Below are 15,286 nucleotides of genomic sequence, written 5' to 3' on the forward strand. Positions count from 1 at the left end.
GGTGACAGGTACAGACTGCCAGCCAGAGCTGGTGCACAGCAATATAAAGCGCATTTGCCCACCTGGGGCCACTGGCTCTTGGCTGCAGACAATTGAGACACTGGACCAGGAGTATCCAAATGGCACGCTACTTAAATTGTGTGATATGTGTCGCGTTAGCGGCAGCAAAGTGTAGTAACATGTGGGTTGCTGCATATGTTCACAGAATTTGTAGTTTCCCAATAGCATATTTCAAAGGAGATAATCTTGCACTAAGTGATAATGTGACTAGCAGGTAGTTCTGAATAATTTTCTTACGCTAAAATTTCCTCATTTTACTGTAACTTTGCACTGCCTAATTCCAGACCCAACATTCCTATTTATGAAACAAAATTATCCATTTGCAGTGGAATTATGAGCACAAACTTTTAGCTACGAAAGATAGTAAAAAGATTTGGATCAAATTAGTGTCTATGTTGTTAAATCAGACAGGCTCTACCTTGAAATTGCATTAATGTCATTGCACTTGCAGTATAAACATTTTAAATAATATACCCTAAAATATTGTAGTAGATGGTAATACAGTAATTGCAGTAAGATGTAATTTTGAGAAATTGTTGCTTAATGTGAAAATAAATATCAAAATGTGAATATATTCAAAGGAGACCCCTCCCCCCTGCCCCCCTCGGCATTGCATATACAGTATGTGTAATGTGAGAAGTGAGAATGCATAACTTATACTTGGAAAGTAGTTTAAGTGCGAAAGGTCAACAATAGCCTTTATATTTGTTATTTATTCCACTTTATTATATAGCTTTAAAGGAATTTTTGTAAGTGTATTGAATGCACTATGAGTAAGAAGTTTTCTATTATTTATATTGCATAGATGATGAGTAAGACATTTTCTATTATTTACAGTTTTCTTCAGTATTATCACTGGTGAAGTGTGATATACCATATGAACCACCTGCTCATATTTTCTCTGTCACCTTGAGTGAAGCAGCAAGAGAAGCTTGGTCCGACCTGTCAGCAGGGAGGAAAACATTGTTTGCCTTTCATGGCAGCCGACTCGAGAATTTCTACTCCATTGTTCAGTATGGCTTGCAACAGTTATTAAATAAGGTCTGTTTTGTGACATTTGTTTAATGACCTCTTTAGTACTGCAGTTTATTTTCTTTAAATGTGTTTATAATTTTTGTTTCATATTACAAGGAATACCTTAGCACAGGAAGCAGTGCCAGTCAGTTTTGGGTGGTATACATGCTACATAATCCATATTTACAAATAAACTTTCAAACATTAAGCTGAATTGCCTTTATACACTTGTAATGAAACTGTAACCAGCCTGGATCATACTGGACAATTAAAGAAGGAATCATTAAGATAATATAAAATTTTGAGCATAGAGATAAACACATAAACTATTTAATATTAAGTGTGGCTTCCAAGTCTCTCCTGCAAAAATGCGTTGTGCATTTCTGTTGTGGTACCATCATTTACCTGGATCCAGAACTGTACTTTGGCACCAAGTGCTTGGATGTTGTTTCACAGTCCTGATTTTTTGCGCCTCTCTTTGAAAAAAGCTGGCATGGCTGCTCTGTATTCATCAAGTAAATGTTACATGCATGTGAAAGCTTAATGGTTTCTGCTTCATTGCATACAGTTCTTAGGATGCAGATTGTGCTACTCTTGTCCATATTTACTGGGCTCTGGTCTCATTCCAGTTGGACTGTGCTTGCCAGATTTATGGTTCAGTGACACCTTCAGTCACGAAACTGTTGGACCCAGTCCATTGTTGTAAAATACGACTGGATACTGGTGTCTTCCTGACTAGTCTTGTTGGCAGTCTCCTTGCTGAAGCAGGGATCTTCCCTCTTCATTCCTAGTGGTACGAACTCTTGCTCACTTATGCAGTCACTATGCAAAAATTTCCTAATCCTCTAACTTATCAGATTCATTTTGCGTACAAGGAACATCAACCCACTGACATCTGCTCTCAGGTGTGTGTTCCAGTTGAAGTGCAAGTGAAGGCCCTATGTTGGAGGTCTGCCTAATCTACTTATAATGTGTTTTCCCACAATACGCCACCCACCCCACAGGTGAATAGGTTTTTATACTTCCTCAAAAATAGTGAGTGCTGTTTCCATCTTTAACATGTTGGCTATAACAGAACACTGGTGGGGCAGCTGTGAGGGGAGTGGTGTCCAGTGTGCTGAGTTGACACATGTTGTCCTCACTCACGCATCTACTGATGTGATTATTTTTCTCACCTTATTTTATTATTGTCACTACAACTGATGCTCACTACATAGTTTTTGGCCTTCTCCCTTTGGCTGTCTTAGCCCTTAATTGGGTTGGCAGGGGTCAGATGTGGGTATAGCTCCTAGAGGAGCCCATGTCAGTTCTAACCTGCATACTAGACTGTCCCATATACTTTCACGTCCTTTAATTATTTCCCAGCTCTGGCATCAATATTGCTTCCAGTGCCACGATTTTACCACTCCCACATATGTTCGTAATTTGATCATATTTCAAAAGACATAACTCCCACCAGAGATCTCTCTCTTGGCTTAGGCACTGATGGCTTCTCTGCTCAGTCTCTTAACCCCTCCACTGACCAATATTTTTTTATCTGTCAATTATCAGTTCTTTCACATCTAACAGTGTTTGTTAATCTGTAAATTTCTGAGTTGCATCATGGTTCAGAGTCTACTTTGAACTGTAGGCACCCAGACTGGCTGGGTAAGTCAGTTCTGAGGAAGGTAAGGGCATACCACATTTAACAGACCCATGACTATTAAAGCAAAAATGTAATAACTTTGTGCTATAAAAAGCATTTACAAAAGAGATGATGCAAAAAAAAAAAAAAAAAAAAAAAAAAAAAAAAAAAAAAAAAAAAAAAAAAAAAAGACTAAACCAGAAAAGACTTGGACGTCTGTACGTATAGAAGGAAAACTGAAGAAACCAAACTAAATTGATGCAGTACACAATGTAAAAAAAACTCTTATCCCCAAAATTAGTTATTAGTTATCCGCTCAGGGGATGACTTTGTGTGAGGTGTTATAGAAAGAAAGGTGGGCAGTCAGATTAAAACCGAACACTGACAGCAGCAGGATCATGGAATGATTCCACTGAAAAGTAATCTCCACAAGTATTAAGACATTTATCCCACTGGGAGACAAGATGATCAATTCCTGTTTTGTAGAATATGGTCGACCGCTGACAGAACCACAACTCCGCCCACTCTTGCACTTCTTTGACTGACTGAAACCATTGGCCACATGTCTTTCTTTTATTTTGCTGAAGATGCGAAAATTACATAGTGAAAGATCCAGGCTGTAGAGAGGATGTTACAGTGCTTCACAACCAAATCACTAAAGCATAGACTTCATCTGATTGGTAGTGCGGGGACGGGTGATATGGATCAACAGGGTGTTTCTGTATGTCAGCATTCGTGGGAGTTTTGACTTAATGGTGTGTCACAGTTCGTTCAAAGTGTCTTCAGGACACTGCACATTGGTTGTGATTCCATGCTTGAACTTGATGAGTAGAGATCCTCTGCAGTCGGAGGAGGAAGTCGCAATAATTCCTGCCCCCCACACTTCCAATCAAATGAAGACTATTTGGTTGGGAAACACTACAGCATCCTCCCTACAGCCCGGGTCTTTCACCTTGGGAATTTAAAATGTTTGATGATCTGAAGAAAGACATGCATGGATTGTGGTTTCAGTGCGACAAGGAAGTCCAAGGTTCAGACAAGGAAGTCCTGTAAAGCAGGAATTGATCATCTCATCTCCCAGTGGCATAAATGTCATCACACTGTGGTGGTTATTTTTGCTTGGAATCATTCCATGGCCCACTTGTGATTGGTGTTCAGTTTTCATTGGACTGCTCTTTTGTGGTATAAGAAGCAACTGGGAACTGTATTTGTTCTCTGTCTGCCGAACATTGATTTATTTTGAGCATCAGTGCTCAGAACTTAGAAATTTTTTAGTATTATTTACACTATACGGGAACTCTCAAGTCTGTCTGTAGACTTGAGACCAAATTCTGTCAGAGAACTCACACAAATCATGACAGAAAACTTCCCGAAGTCTGGAAATGTGCACTTGTTCACCCGCTATTCATAAAAGATTACAAAATGGATTTAAATAACTATCAAAGTACCTTCCTTCTTAAAGTTTCATATAAAATTACATTTTCTGTTTATCAGTCCACAGGAGCACTTGTAATTCTCAGTGAAAATTTGAGCTTTAAATGAAAGTCAGAAGTAACGGAGCTACACAGATGTAACTGCTCTACTGATAGAAATTACTTCGCATAAACTGCCAGCATTGCTACATTTTACTTTTACTACCTATCAGTATTCAGTCATTTCATAGAAGTCTTCGAAATGCAGCATTTCAGTTGATGTTAAAAGCTGTGAGAGGTTGGTGGTTTTTGAGGTAGAGAACTGACAAGTCACTATTTTGGTTCAGTACACATTTAATGATATACTGGAAAGCGTGTGACAAAAGCCAACCGACTTGTTTATGCCTTCAGACCAGCAGCAATCTCCACCCTTAACAGCATGATATGCTACAGAGCTTGGTCACAGATTGTAACATATACAGCTGGATCGATCGGGAGCTCAGCTTTCTTTCGGCAGTTTTCTGCAGAACCATAATTTAGAAAACCTGTCATTGTTCAAGTAGTAGTAGTAGTAGTAGTAGTAGTAGTAGTAGTAAAGGCACATTCTGACAAAAGGAGCATGCTTGATTTATGCTTTCCTGATTTCTTCATGTCCCATTGGGTACCATTTTAATTCAGAGCTGGATTATTAATGTTTATTTGGAAGTTAAAAAAAATTAATATGTATACATTTTCTTGCTGCAATAATTAAGTTGGTTACACTGTCACATTCTAATTAATGTGTGTTCCATATGTGTATGGAACAAGTAGTGAAAACATTGGCAGGCAAGTATTGATTTGGTAGAAAATGCACCTCTTTGTCCCTGTGTAAGAACTGCTGTATTAACTGTAGATGCGAAAAAGTTGCACTTTGACTTCAGGACAATATTAGAAGAAAAATGTAAGTCTGTACAGACCAGCAGAAAGTTAGCAAAGCAGCACTGCTGCTCATTACACTATGTATAAGCCAAGAGCAGTTTCACTTCTAAGATATTTGTTCTTTAAGACATTTGTTATGGTATGTTGTCATGTACACTGTCATAATTTCTCAGCATTTGCTCAGCTACTGTCTTGTTAACAATAAATTACTCATTTTGTTTAAGACCGTAGTCATTGTTTTGTTAGAAGATTACAGCATTTGTCCAACTGAAATAAAGTGTAAAGCCAGATGATGTAACACTTGGAGGCTGTTTTACCAAAACATTTGTCAGAGCCTATAAGTTTTCATGCAAGAAAAAATTCCTATAAATTTTCTAAAAATTAGCATAGATTAAAAATGTCATTGTAGATTATAGAAAACACCTTATTCCCATGATTCAAAACCTATACTTATTGTGTGTCAGATATTTGTAAAATGTAGCTAATGCTTCAGTGTTTGCCACCAACAGTTAAATAAGGTTGGTACTGTTGTGCTTTGTTGCTACAATTCATACTGTTAAATTGAAGTAAGTTTCCACATAATTAAAACCAGCATTTTCTTTTTACAGAACTCGCTGTTTGGTTCTGGAATTTATCTGTCTACTGAAATGTCAATGAGCCTTCCATACAGTCCAACTGGCTATGGGTGGGGAAAGAGTATACTAGGGCCATCTCTGAGTATTGTAGCTCTTTGTGAAGCTATTGACCATCCTGATGTACATTATCCACGGCCAGTCAATAAATGTACGTTAAACTGACAGGTGTTGGTATATGTCTATATGCATAGCATTATGTTTAAGAATAATACATTGTAAACTGTAAATGAAATATTGAATTACAAGCTACGTCCAATGACACGTCCAGATATTTTCCCCTCTCCCCCAGAACAGTTATAAGTGGTAGTACGTTGTGCATGCAATTTGATTGATACATTTACCATTTTCTTTAAATTTAAAAATAATTTACTGTCACATAATTTAATGAACATATTGACAAGAAATATCCAACAACTTATGTATACAGTGTTGTTGATTTAATGAGCTCATTTTTTGACCTTGCTCTTTTATTGTCACAGCAGCAGCAGCAGCACCTTCTCGTAAAAAACAAAAGGCACCACCCGATAGCATTGGTGGGGAAGTGCCTGAAAAATATATATTGGTGACAAACAGCGACCTCGTCAGAGTACGTTACTTACTGGTGTACAATAAACCACAAGCGTCACCAGAAAGGTAGGTAGTGTGTGTGAGATTCTACTGTGTAGAATTGGTATATTTGTTGGCATTATTCTACTGTATGTTCCTGAAAACTGAGATTATATGAAGAAATTACTGGAAATAGCGAAACAGTCTGTATATGGTATACAGTAACACAGAGGAATAAATCTTTACTACATGCCCAAAATAATCATGTAGTTAAGTGCCTGACATTGAGAAAAAGCTCCATTCATGAAGTGATAAAATTAAACAAATTTTGAATGGGTGTCATAGTTGAGATACACTGAGTAAACTTGGCAAAAAGGGGAAATAGGAGGTATCTCTCGCAAAGAAGTGGCCTTGATGTTTGCACAATGTATGCAACCATTCCACTGTAGAAATACTGCTCTAGTAATTTTATAAGTGGAGCATACATCTTTCAGATTTAAGAATTCCTAGACGTTACAGTTGCTTTTAAGGGTACACACAGTTCAGAGGTTTTGGGAGTTTCTCTGACAGTCAAAGTTAGTGTAATATACACTGAATAATCCACTCTAAAAGATGCTGACAACAGCATCCGCTGCTGTTATATCGTACAAAAACAAACAAGAATGCCTAGTATTACTAGGGCACTACAGGCTAATATTAGTGTATGTGTGTTCTTAAATTGTGAGCTGCATAATTATGTGGTAGCAGAGTTTGCCCATATGGATTAACTCAGTGGCAGGTGTGTTCTTGTGCTTTACTGGAAGGAGTCAGCAGTAGACCCACTATACAACCTAATGGTGAACTCAATGGAGAAATGCCTTTGAGCTGTGGGAGGAACAAATGCAAATATGTGTGGACTCAAAGGATTCTAGCTTTGAACATATTTGGTAAGCACATACATTTGCAATGTCACTCTTGTTTATTTTGCGTCAGGTTTGGTACAGAACATTTTCTGACAGAAAGCAAGTTAGTCGTTTTTGCAAGCTACTCTTCCACTGCCACTTAGGTGATCAGTTTTTATGAAAGATGTTATTATGAGAACATAGTTAAAGTATGAAAGAAACAGACATACGCTAATATGCAACACCAATGTGTTACTTAGTTTTCCTTACGAAAAAGTCCCTATCATATGGTGTGCCATCTGTTGACAATATCTACAATGCTGACGAGTCCTCTTACCATTATGTTGAAGATCATGAAAGGACCTTTGCATACAAGCACTGTCGTTTGTACTTGGATGACAGGCTGTATGCTCCAAATGTTTTTTATACACTTGTTAATCAGTCTGTAACAGCCATTGCCTTTATTATGAAGTACAACCATGTTCTGGAACAGCTGAATCACATCCAGTGCTTTACCTTTAACTACCCATTGTTGTGCCCTGAATAATAAATACGCTCTTCAAACTGGTTGCCATCTGTTCAACGTAATGTTGTATCACCTACTCACTTAGCTAATGAAATATCATTGTGAAAAATATAGATGTCAACCCATCTTATCGATCCACCCACTAACTAATGTTCCAGTCATCACATCATTGACGTAACATGTTGCAATAGAACATGTTCCAGTAGAAGTAGGGTCACGTGATTTCTTAGTACAATATCATAGAAGTCAAATTGGAAATCTGGAATTCTATCAATTACTGTATCTTTCCATCTATACAAAATTCAGCTGGTGTAACTGTCATGTCCATTGTTTAAATGATAGAAATTATAGCCTCTGTTTCTGGCAAGCTCCTTGATCATTAAATATTATTTTGTTAGTCATTTGATGCCTTGCATTTCCACAAATGATGATTTTAATCAAGCAGAGCTAATCTCACCAAATATGGTATATTTCTTCAGTTGTTTAAATAAATAATTAACTGCATGCAATAAGGATGATGTTGTGCTAAATTAAAAAAATACACAGCAGCAGAACAAGAAGAATTGTATGCTGCACAAGGTACTTCAGTTCAGTAAACATTCTTCTTCATAGCACTGACTGTATGCTGTATAATTCTTGTTTTTTCTCCAGAACAAATGCAATGAAACATTGCCTTTTATAATTTCACCATCAATTTTGTCACCTCTCACCATTTTCTATCTCATCCAGTATTTTAAGATCACTGCTCCCCCCCTTCGGGTCCGCAGTTTAGATTAGGCCCAAGGTATTCCTGCCCGTCTTAAGAGGTGACTAAAAGGAGTCTTACCCCTGGCCTGGTATAGGTTTATAGATGACATGTTTGTGGTCTGGACTCATGGTGAAGAAACACTCCTTAATTTCCTCCATAACCTCAACTCCTTTTCGAATCTGAATTTCACCTGGTCCTTCTCCAGAACCCAAGCCACCTTCCTGGATGTTGACCTTCATCTTGTTGAAGCTCACATCCACACCTCTGTCCATATCAAACCCACAAACAAACAACAGTACCTTCACTTTGATAGCTGCCATCCATTCCACATCAAACACTCCCTTCCCTACAGCCTAGGTATTCGTGGCAAACGTATCTGCTCCAGTGACGAATCCCTCAACAATTACACCAATAACCTGACCAGTGCTTTCCTCTCCCGCAACTATCCTGCAGACCTTGTCCACAAACAGATCTCCCTAGCAATACATTCCTCCCCGTCCAACAACAATGTTCCTACCCTCAGACCACACAGAAGCATCCCCCTCGTCACCCAATATTATCCTGGCCTTGAATACATCAATAAATTACTCCGCCAGGGATATGACTTTCTCAAGTCAACCCCTGAAATGAGATCATCCCTTGACAAAATTCTCCCCACACCACCCAGAGTTGCCATTCGCCCCCCCCCCCCCCCCCCCCTAACCTCCGTAACATCCTTGTAAACCCTACAATATTCCCAGACTATCTTCTCTACCCAGCGGTTCCTACCCCTGTAACCGACCCCGCTGCAAAACCTGCCCCATGCATCCCCCCACAACCACCTACTCCAGCCCCGCTACTGGTAAAACATACACAATTCAAGGCAGGGCCATGTGTGAAACTACACGTCATTTATCAGCTGAAATGCCTGCACTGCACAGCCTTTGTCATTGGTATGACAACAACTAAACTGGCTGAGCGCATGAACGGACACAGATGAACTGTCCGCCTAGGAGATGTCCAATACCCAGTAGCGGAGCATGCCCTCCAGCATAATTCTAGGGACCTAGGAACCTGCTACACCGTATGTGCCATTTGGCTTCTGCCACACAACACCAGTCCCTCTGAACTGCGGAGATGGGAAATTGCTCTCCAACACATCCTTTCATCCTGCCATCCCCCTGGACTGAACCTACGTTAAACAACCTCACTCCCATTTACTCTTCAGTCTTCTCCTCTTTCCCTTAGCCATTCATGCATCTTTTCATCCTACATATTTATACTATATACCTCTTTACTTCTGTATGCATCCTCTTTGGTTTGAAGCTGGCCCAGTACCTACAGTACAATATCTTTGGCTTCCCTCTGACAACTATGCCTCCATCCTTGCTACCCTCCCTGTTTTCCTTTCCCTGTTGCTTCATAACCTGGATTGTGAGTAGCTAAATCCACTTTCCCTTCTTCCCTTTCTTTCCCCCCCTCTCCTCCCTGATGAAAGAACATTTATTCCGAAAGCTAGGAACGTAAATTTTCTGTTCTGTTTTGTGTATCTATCGGCTGTACTGAACTGAGGTAAGTACTGGCCAGCCCCTCTATCTCTTTGTTAGTATTTGCTTAACATGTTACGGCCTTTATGTGATGCACATATGCCGAGGAGTAGATGCCCGTCACCCTGGGGCATCGGGACTCCCAGCAATGGCCATCCTGCCAAGTGGCCTTTGCTGCGGCTGGGTGGCGCCTGTGGGAATGGCCCCTGGTTGGAGTGTGTGCATCAGGGCAGATGACATGTCATGAAGCATAGCACACCATCTCTTGCTGGTGGTGAAACACCAGCAGTCTCTAAGGGGTCAAGGTCTAACTTCAATGCTAAAAAATACCTCCTGACCATACCATGGGAGGAACGCCAGGCTAAGGACACCAGCGAAGCTTATTCACCTCGGTATGTCGTATGTAAGAGAGTTGATGGGGACTCTTTCTTGTCAATGAAACTTCATTTTTTGTGGAGCATTTAGAGGACAAATTTGGGGAGGTGGGGGTCTTGTCCAAAATGCGGTCAGGGTCGGTCTTGATCAAAACAGCATCCTCTGCCCAGTCATGGGCACTCCTTGTCTTTGACAAACTGAGGGATGTTTCTGTTTCCATCATGCCCCATAAGAGCTTAAATATGGTCCAGGGTATCGTATTTCACAGGGACATACTTTTGCAGTCTTGACGATGAGCTGCACACCAATTTAGAGTGGCAAGGTGTCCATTTTGTCTGATGATGTTTTCACCAGGGTCAGAGGAATAATCAGGTTACCACCGGTGTTTTCATCTTGACCTTCGAGGGTGACATGTTACTCGAGAAGGTCAACGTGATGGTCTACCGCTGTGAAGTAAAGCCATATATCCCTCCTCCGATGTGGTGCTTTATGTGATGGAAGTTTGGCCATATGTCTTCCTGCTGTACTTCCATCATTAACTGTCGGGATTGTGGACGTCTGTCATATTCCAATACTCCCTGTGCCCCGCCTCCCATCTATGTCAACTGCGGAGAGTACCATTTGTCTAGCTCCCCAGACTGCAGGATTCTCAAGAAAGAAAGAAAAATAATAGAGTACAAGACCCTGGACCAACTGACCTACACTGAGGCTAAGAGAAAATATGAGAGGCATCCTGTGCATATTACATCAACCTACGCCGCCACTGCATTTGCGGTTCTACCATCTTCCATTCCACCGCATACAGTTGGCTCTCAGAGCCGTCAGGCTCCACCTGCACCCCCCCCCTCCCCCTCCCCCTGCCGCCAGACATCGCCAGGTTCCTACCACAGGCAAAGCTGACAACCGCCAGTGGCTGAAGCAACCACAGGTAGGGCTTTGTGATCCTCCTCAGTCCCTGAGACTGAATCAATGAAGCCCTCTCAGCCAGACAAACCTAAGGAGCAGTGAGAGAAACCTAAAAAGAAAAAGACCCCACAGAACCAAGGCACTGCAGTGGCGCACACACACCACCACTATCTACAAGCTCTCTGTCTGAGGATGAGGCCCTCAGACACAGTGGATGTCAATCGCACAGGTACTCATCTGATGGCAGCAGGTGAACCTGAGGTTCCCAGTCTCACGATCACTTAATCCTCCACTGAAATTGCAGTTTCTTCCACCACCTGGCTGAGCTATGGCAACTGTTAAGCTTTACACCTGCTTTGTGTATTGCCCTCCAGGAAAACTGGTTCCCGGCAATGTGCACCGCTGTCCTCTGTGGCTATAAGGGATATTATAGGGACCGTAGCAACTATAATAGAGCGTCAGGTGGAGTTTGCATCCGTGTCCTGAACTCAGTGTGTTGTGAACCTGTCCCCCTTCAAACCCCTCTTGAAGCTGTAGCTGCCAGGATAAGGACGATGCAGGAAATAACTGTCTGCAATGTATATCTTCCTACAGATGGTGCAGTACCCTTGAACGAATTGGCTGCATTGATCGATCAACTCCCTAAACCTTTCCTAATATTACGAGATTTTAACACCCATAACCCCTTGTGGCGTGGCACCATGCTTACTGGCCAAGAGGTGGCAGAGGTTGAGTTAAATACAGGTGCCCCCACACATTTCAGTGTTACATGGCACATATTTGGCCATTGATCTCTCGGTTTGCAGTCCTGGCCTTCTCCCATTTATCCAGTGGAGAGCACATGACGATCTGTGTGGTAGTGACAACTTCCCCATCTTTCTGTCACTCTCCCCTGGCACCATGCCCACGGACACCTACCCAGATGGGCTTTAAACAAGGCAGACTGGGAAGCCTTCACCTCTGCTGTCACCGCTGAATCTCCCCTGCATGGTGCCATTGATGTTGTCTTTGAGCAGGTCACTACAACAATTGTTTCTGCTGCGGAAAATGTGATCTCTTGTTCTTTAGGGTGCCCTTAGCAAAAGACAGTCCCTTGGTGGTCGCCGGAAGTCGCTGAGACAATTACAGCGTTGGCGAGCTGTACAGCAACATGAGCGGCATCCTTCTGTGGAGCAGTTAATAGCCTTTAAGCAGCTCTGTGCCCTTGTTCGCCAGCTTATAAAACGATGGAAACAGAAGTGTTGGGAGAGATAGATCTCGACCATTGGGTGCCATACGTCACCTTCCCAATTCTAGACGAAGATCTCTCACATCTTTTTGGGTACGTGACCCCAACAAGCGTGTTATCTACCAATGCAAACGTGATTGTTGAGCACTTTGCTGATACTGTGCTCGGGCCTCTGCGACGGAGAACTACCCCCCCAGCCTTTCGTACCCTCAAATGGTGAATGGAAAGGAAAGTCCTCTCATTCTCTCTACACCACAGTGAATCCTATAACGCCCATTTACGGAGTGGGAGCTCCTCAGCACCCTTGCACATTGCCCCGACACAGATCCTGGGCTGGATCAGAGGCACAGTCAGCTGATTAAACATCTCTCGTCTGACTACAAGCGACATCTCCTCATCATCTTCAACAGGATCTAGTGCGATGGCATCTTTCCATCACAATGGCGGGAGAGCACCATCATTCCAGTGCTCAAACCCCGTCAAAACCTGCTTGATGTGGATAGCTACCGGCCCATCAGCCTCACCAACTTTCTTTGCAAGCTGCTGGAACATATGGTGTGTCAGCAGTTGGGTTGGGTCCTGGAGTCACGTGGCCTACTGGCTCCATGTCAGGGCGGCTTCCGCCAGGGTCACTCTACCACTGATAATCTTGTGTCCCTTGAGTCTGCCATCTGAACAGCCTTTTCCAGATGCCAACATCTGGTTGCCATCTTTTTTGACTTACGTAAAGCATATGACACAACCAGGCGACATCATATCCTTGCCACATTGTATGAGCGGGGTCTCCGGGGCCCGCTCTCGATTTTTATCCAGAACTTCCTGTCGCTCTGTACTTTCCATAGTTCCCCCTGTATTCAGGAGAATGGTGTTCTGCAGGGCTCTGATTGAGTGTCTCTATTTTTTGTGGCTATTAACGGTCTAGCAGCAGGTGTAGGGCCATCGGTCTCCCCTTCTCTGTATGCAGATGGCTTCTGCATTTCGTACTGCTCCTCCAGTACTGGTGTTGCCGAGCGGCACGTAAAGGGAGCCATTCACTAGGCGCAGTCATGGACTCTATCCTGTGGCTTTCAGTTTTCAGCTGCAAAGTCATGTTTCATGCATTTCTGTTGGTGTCGCACTGTTCATCCAGAACCAGAACTTTAGTTTAATGACGATTCACTCATTGTAGTGGAGACATATCGATTGTTAGGAGTTGTTTCTGATGCTCAATTGACTTGGCTACCTCACCTTCGTCAGCTGAACCGTCACCTCAATGCCATCCGCTGCTTGAGCAACACCAACTGGGGAGCATATTGCTCTACACTGCTGCAGCTCTACTGAGCCCTTGTTCAATCCCACCTTGACTGTGAGAGTTTGGTTTATGGATTGGTGGCGCCCTCAGCATTGCATTTACTCGATCCAGTGCACCACTGTGGCGTTCGCCTAGTGATGGCAGCTTTTATAAGTCCAGTGACCAGTGTCCTGGTGAAGGCCAGAGTCCCTCCATTGAAGGTTAGGCGTGCACAACTGCTCGCCAGTTACTTTGCACTCGTTCTTAGTTGCCCTGTGTATCCAAATTTCCGTCTCCTTATCCTAACCATGGTGGTTCATCTCCCACATTGGCAGCTTAGGTTAGGGCTTATGATTGCGGTTCGTGTCCAGTCCCTTCTGTCTGAACTGGAGTCCTTCCCATTACCACCTCTTCTCGATGTCCATTCATGTACACCTCCATGGTGTACACCTAGGCCGCAGATTCTTCTGGACCTTTTGCATGGCCCTAAGGACTCTGTTAATCCTGCAGCTCTCCGCTATCACTTCCTTTCAATTCTTGACATGTACCTGGGCTTTGAAGTGGTTTACATCGACGACTCGATGGCTGATGGTCATATATGGCTGCTGTGTTTTCACTGCAGAGCTGGCGGCCATATCCCGTGCTCTTGAGCTCATACGCTCATGCCGTGGTGAGTCATTTCTCCTGTGTACTGACTCCTTGAGCAGCCTACAAGCTATCAACCAGTGCTACCCTCTCCATCCTTTGGGAGTGTCCGTTCAGGAGTCCATATATGCCCTGGAATGGTCCCGTCGTTAAGTGGTGTTTGTGTGGACCCTAGGACATGTCGGAATTCCAGGCAACGAACTTGCAGACAGGTTGGCCAAATCGGCTATGCAGAAATCACTTCTGGAAATGGGTATATCCGAAACTGACATGCGTTTTGTCATACTCTGCACGGTTTTTTGGCTTTGGGAGACAGAATGGCATAACAGTACGTGCAACAAACTGCATGCCATTAAGGAGACTATGAATGTGTGGAAGTCTTCCATGCAGTCCTCTTGCAGGGAATCAGTTGTCCTCTGCCAGCTCCGCATTGGCCATATGTGGCTAATGCATGGTTACCTCTTCTGTCGCGAGGACCCACCTTGGTGTTGCTGTGGCTCACAAATGACAGTCGTCCACCTCTTGCTGGACTGGCTACTTTTAGCCACTCTGTGGCAGACTTTTAACTTTCCCAGCACCCTACCTTTGGTGTTGGGTGACAATGCCTCAACACCAGCTTTAGTTTATGTCCATTTTATCATTTTATCTAAGTTTTAACGCATGTCCTTTGTCCCTCTGTGTCCTACATCCTAGTGCTTTTATGGTGGAGGTTTTACTGTGTTGCAGAGTGGTTGGCTTCTCCTTTTTATTCTCTTGTTTTGATCTCTTCTATATGTTTTTTGTATATCTCTGTGGTTTTCTTGTCCGATTCTGTCCATTTTAGCATTTGTTGCCCTTCTGTCATTCTTGTGGTTTTCTCCTTTCTTCCAGCTGTGTTTTGTATGTCTCGATTATTTTACTCCCACCTTTGTGGAATTGTTTTAATCAGAACGAGGGATCGATGAACTATCAGTTTGGTCATTGCCCCCCTCT

The 15,286-nt window shown here is 42.6% G+C and overlaps 1 protein-coding gene across 3 annotated transcripts in view; it reads left to right on the forward strand.

The window, feature by feature from the left end:
• LOC126273197 (protein mono-ADP-ribosyltransferase PARP16) overlaps window positions 1-15,286 on the forward strand; it is a 48,084-nt gene that overhangs the window by 31,616 nt on the left and 1,182 nt on the right. Inside the window, exons 3-5 of one of the 3 annotated variants that reach the window (XM_049976729.1) lie at window positions 898-1,101; window positions 5,637-5,811; window positions 6,143-6,296. In XM_049976729.1, the coding sequence (XP_049832686.1) occupies window positions 898-1,101; window positions 5,637-5,811; window positions 6,143-6,296 (533 nt within the window). The remainder of the gene's footprint in view (window positions 1-897; window positions 1,102-5,636; window positions 5,812-6,142; window positions 6,297-15,286) is intronic. The other 2 variants (XM_049976732.1, XM_049976730.1) reach the window with 2 other exon arrangements.

The sequence above is a fragment of the Schistocerca gregaria genome, chromosome 5 (genome assembly GCF_023897955.1).
Source record: "Schistocerca gregaria isolate iqSchGreg1 chromosome 5, iqSchGreg1.2, whole genome shotgun sequence".
NCBI classification, from domain to species: Eukaryota; Metazoa; Arthropoda; class Insecta; order Orthoptera; family Acrididae; genus Schistocerca; species Schistocerca gregaria.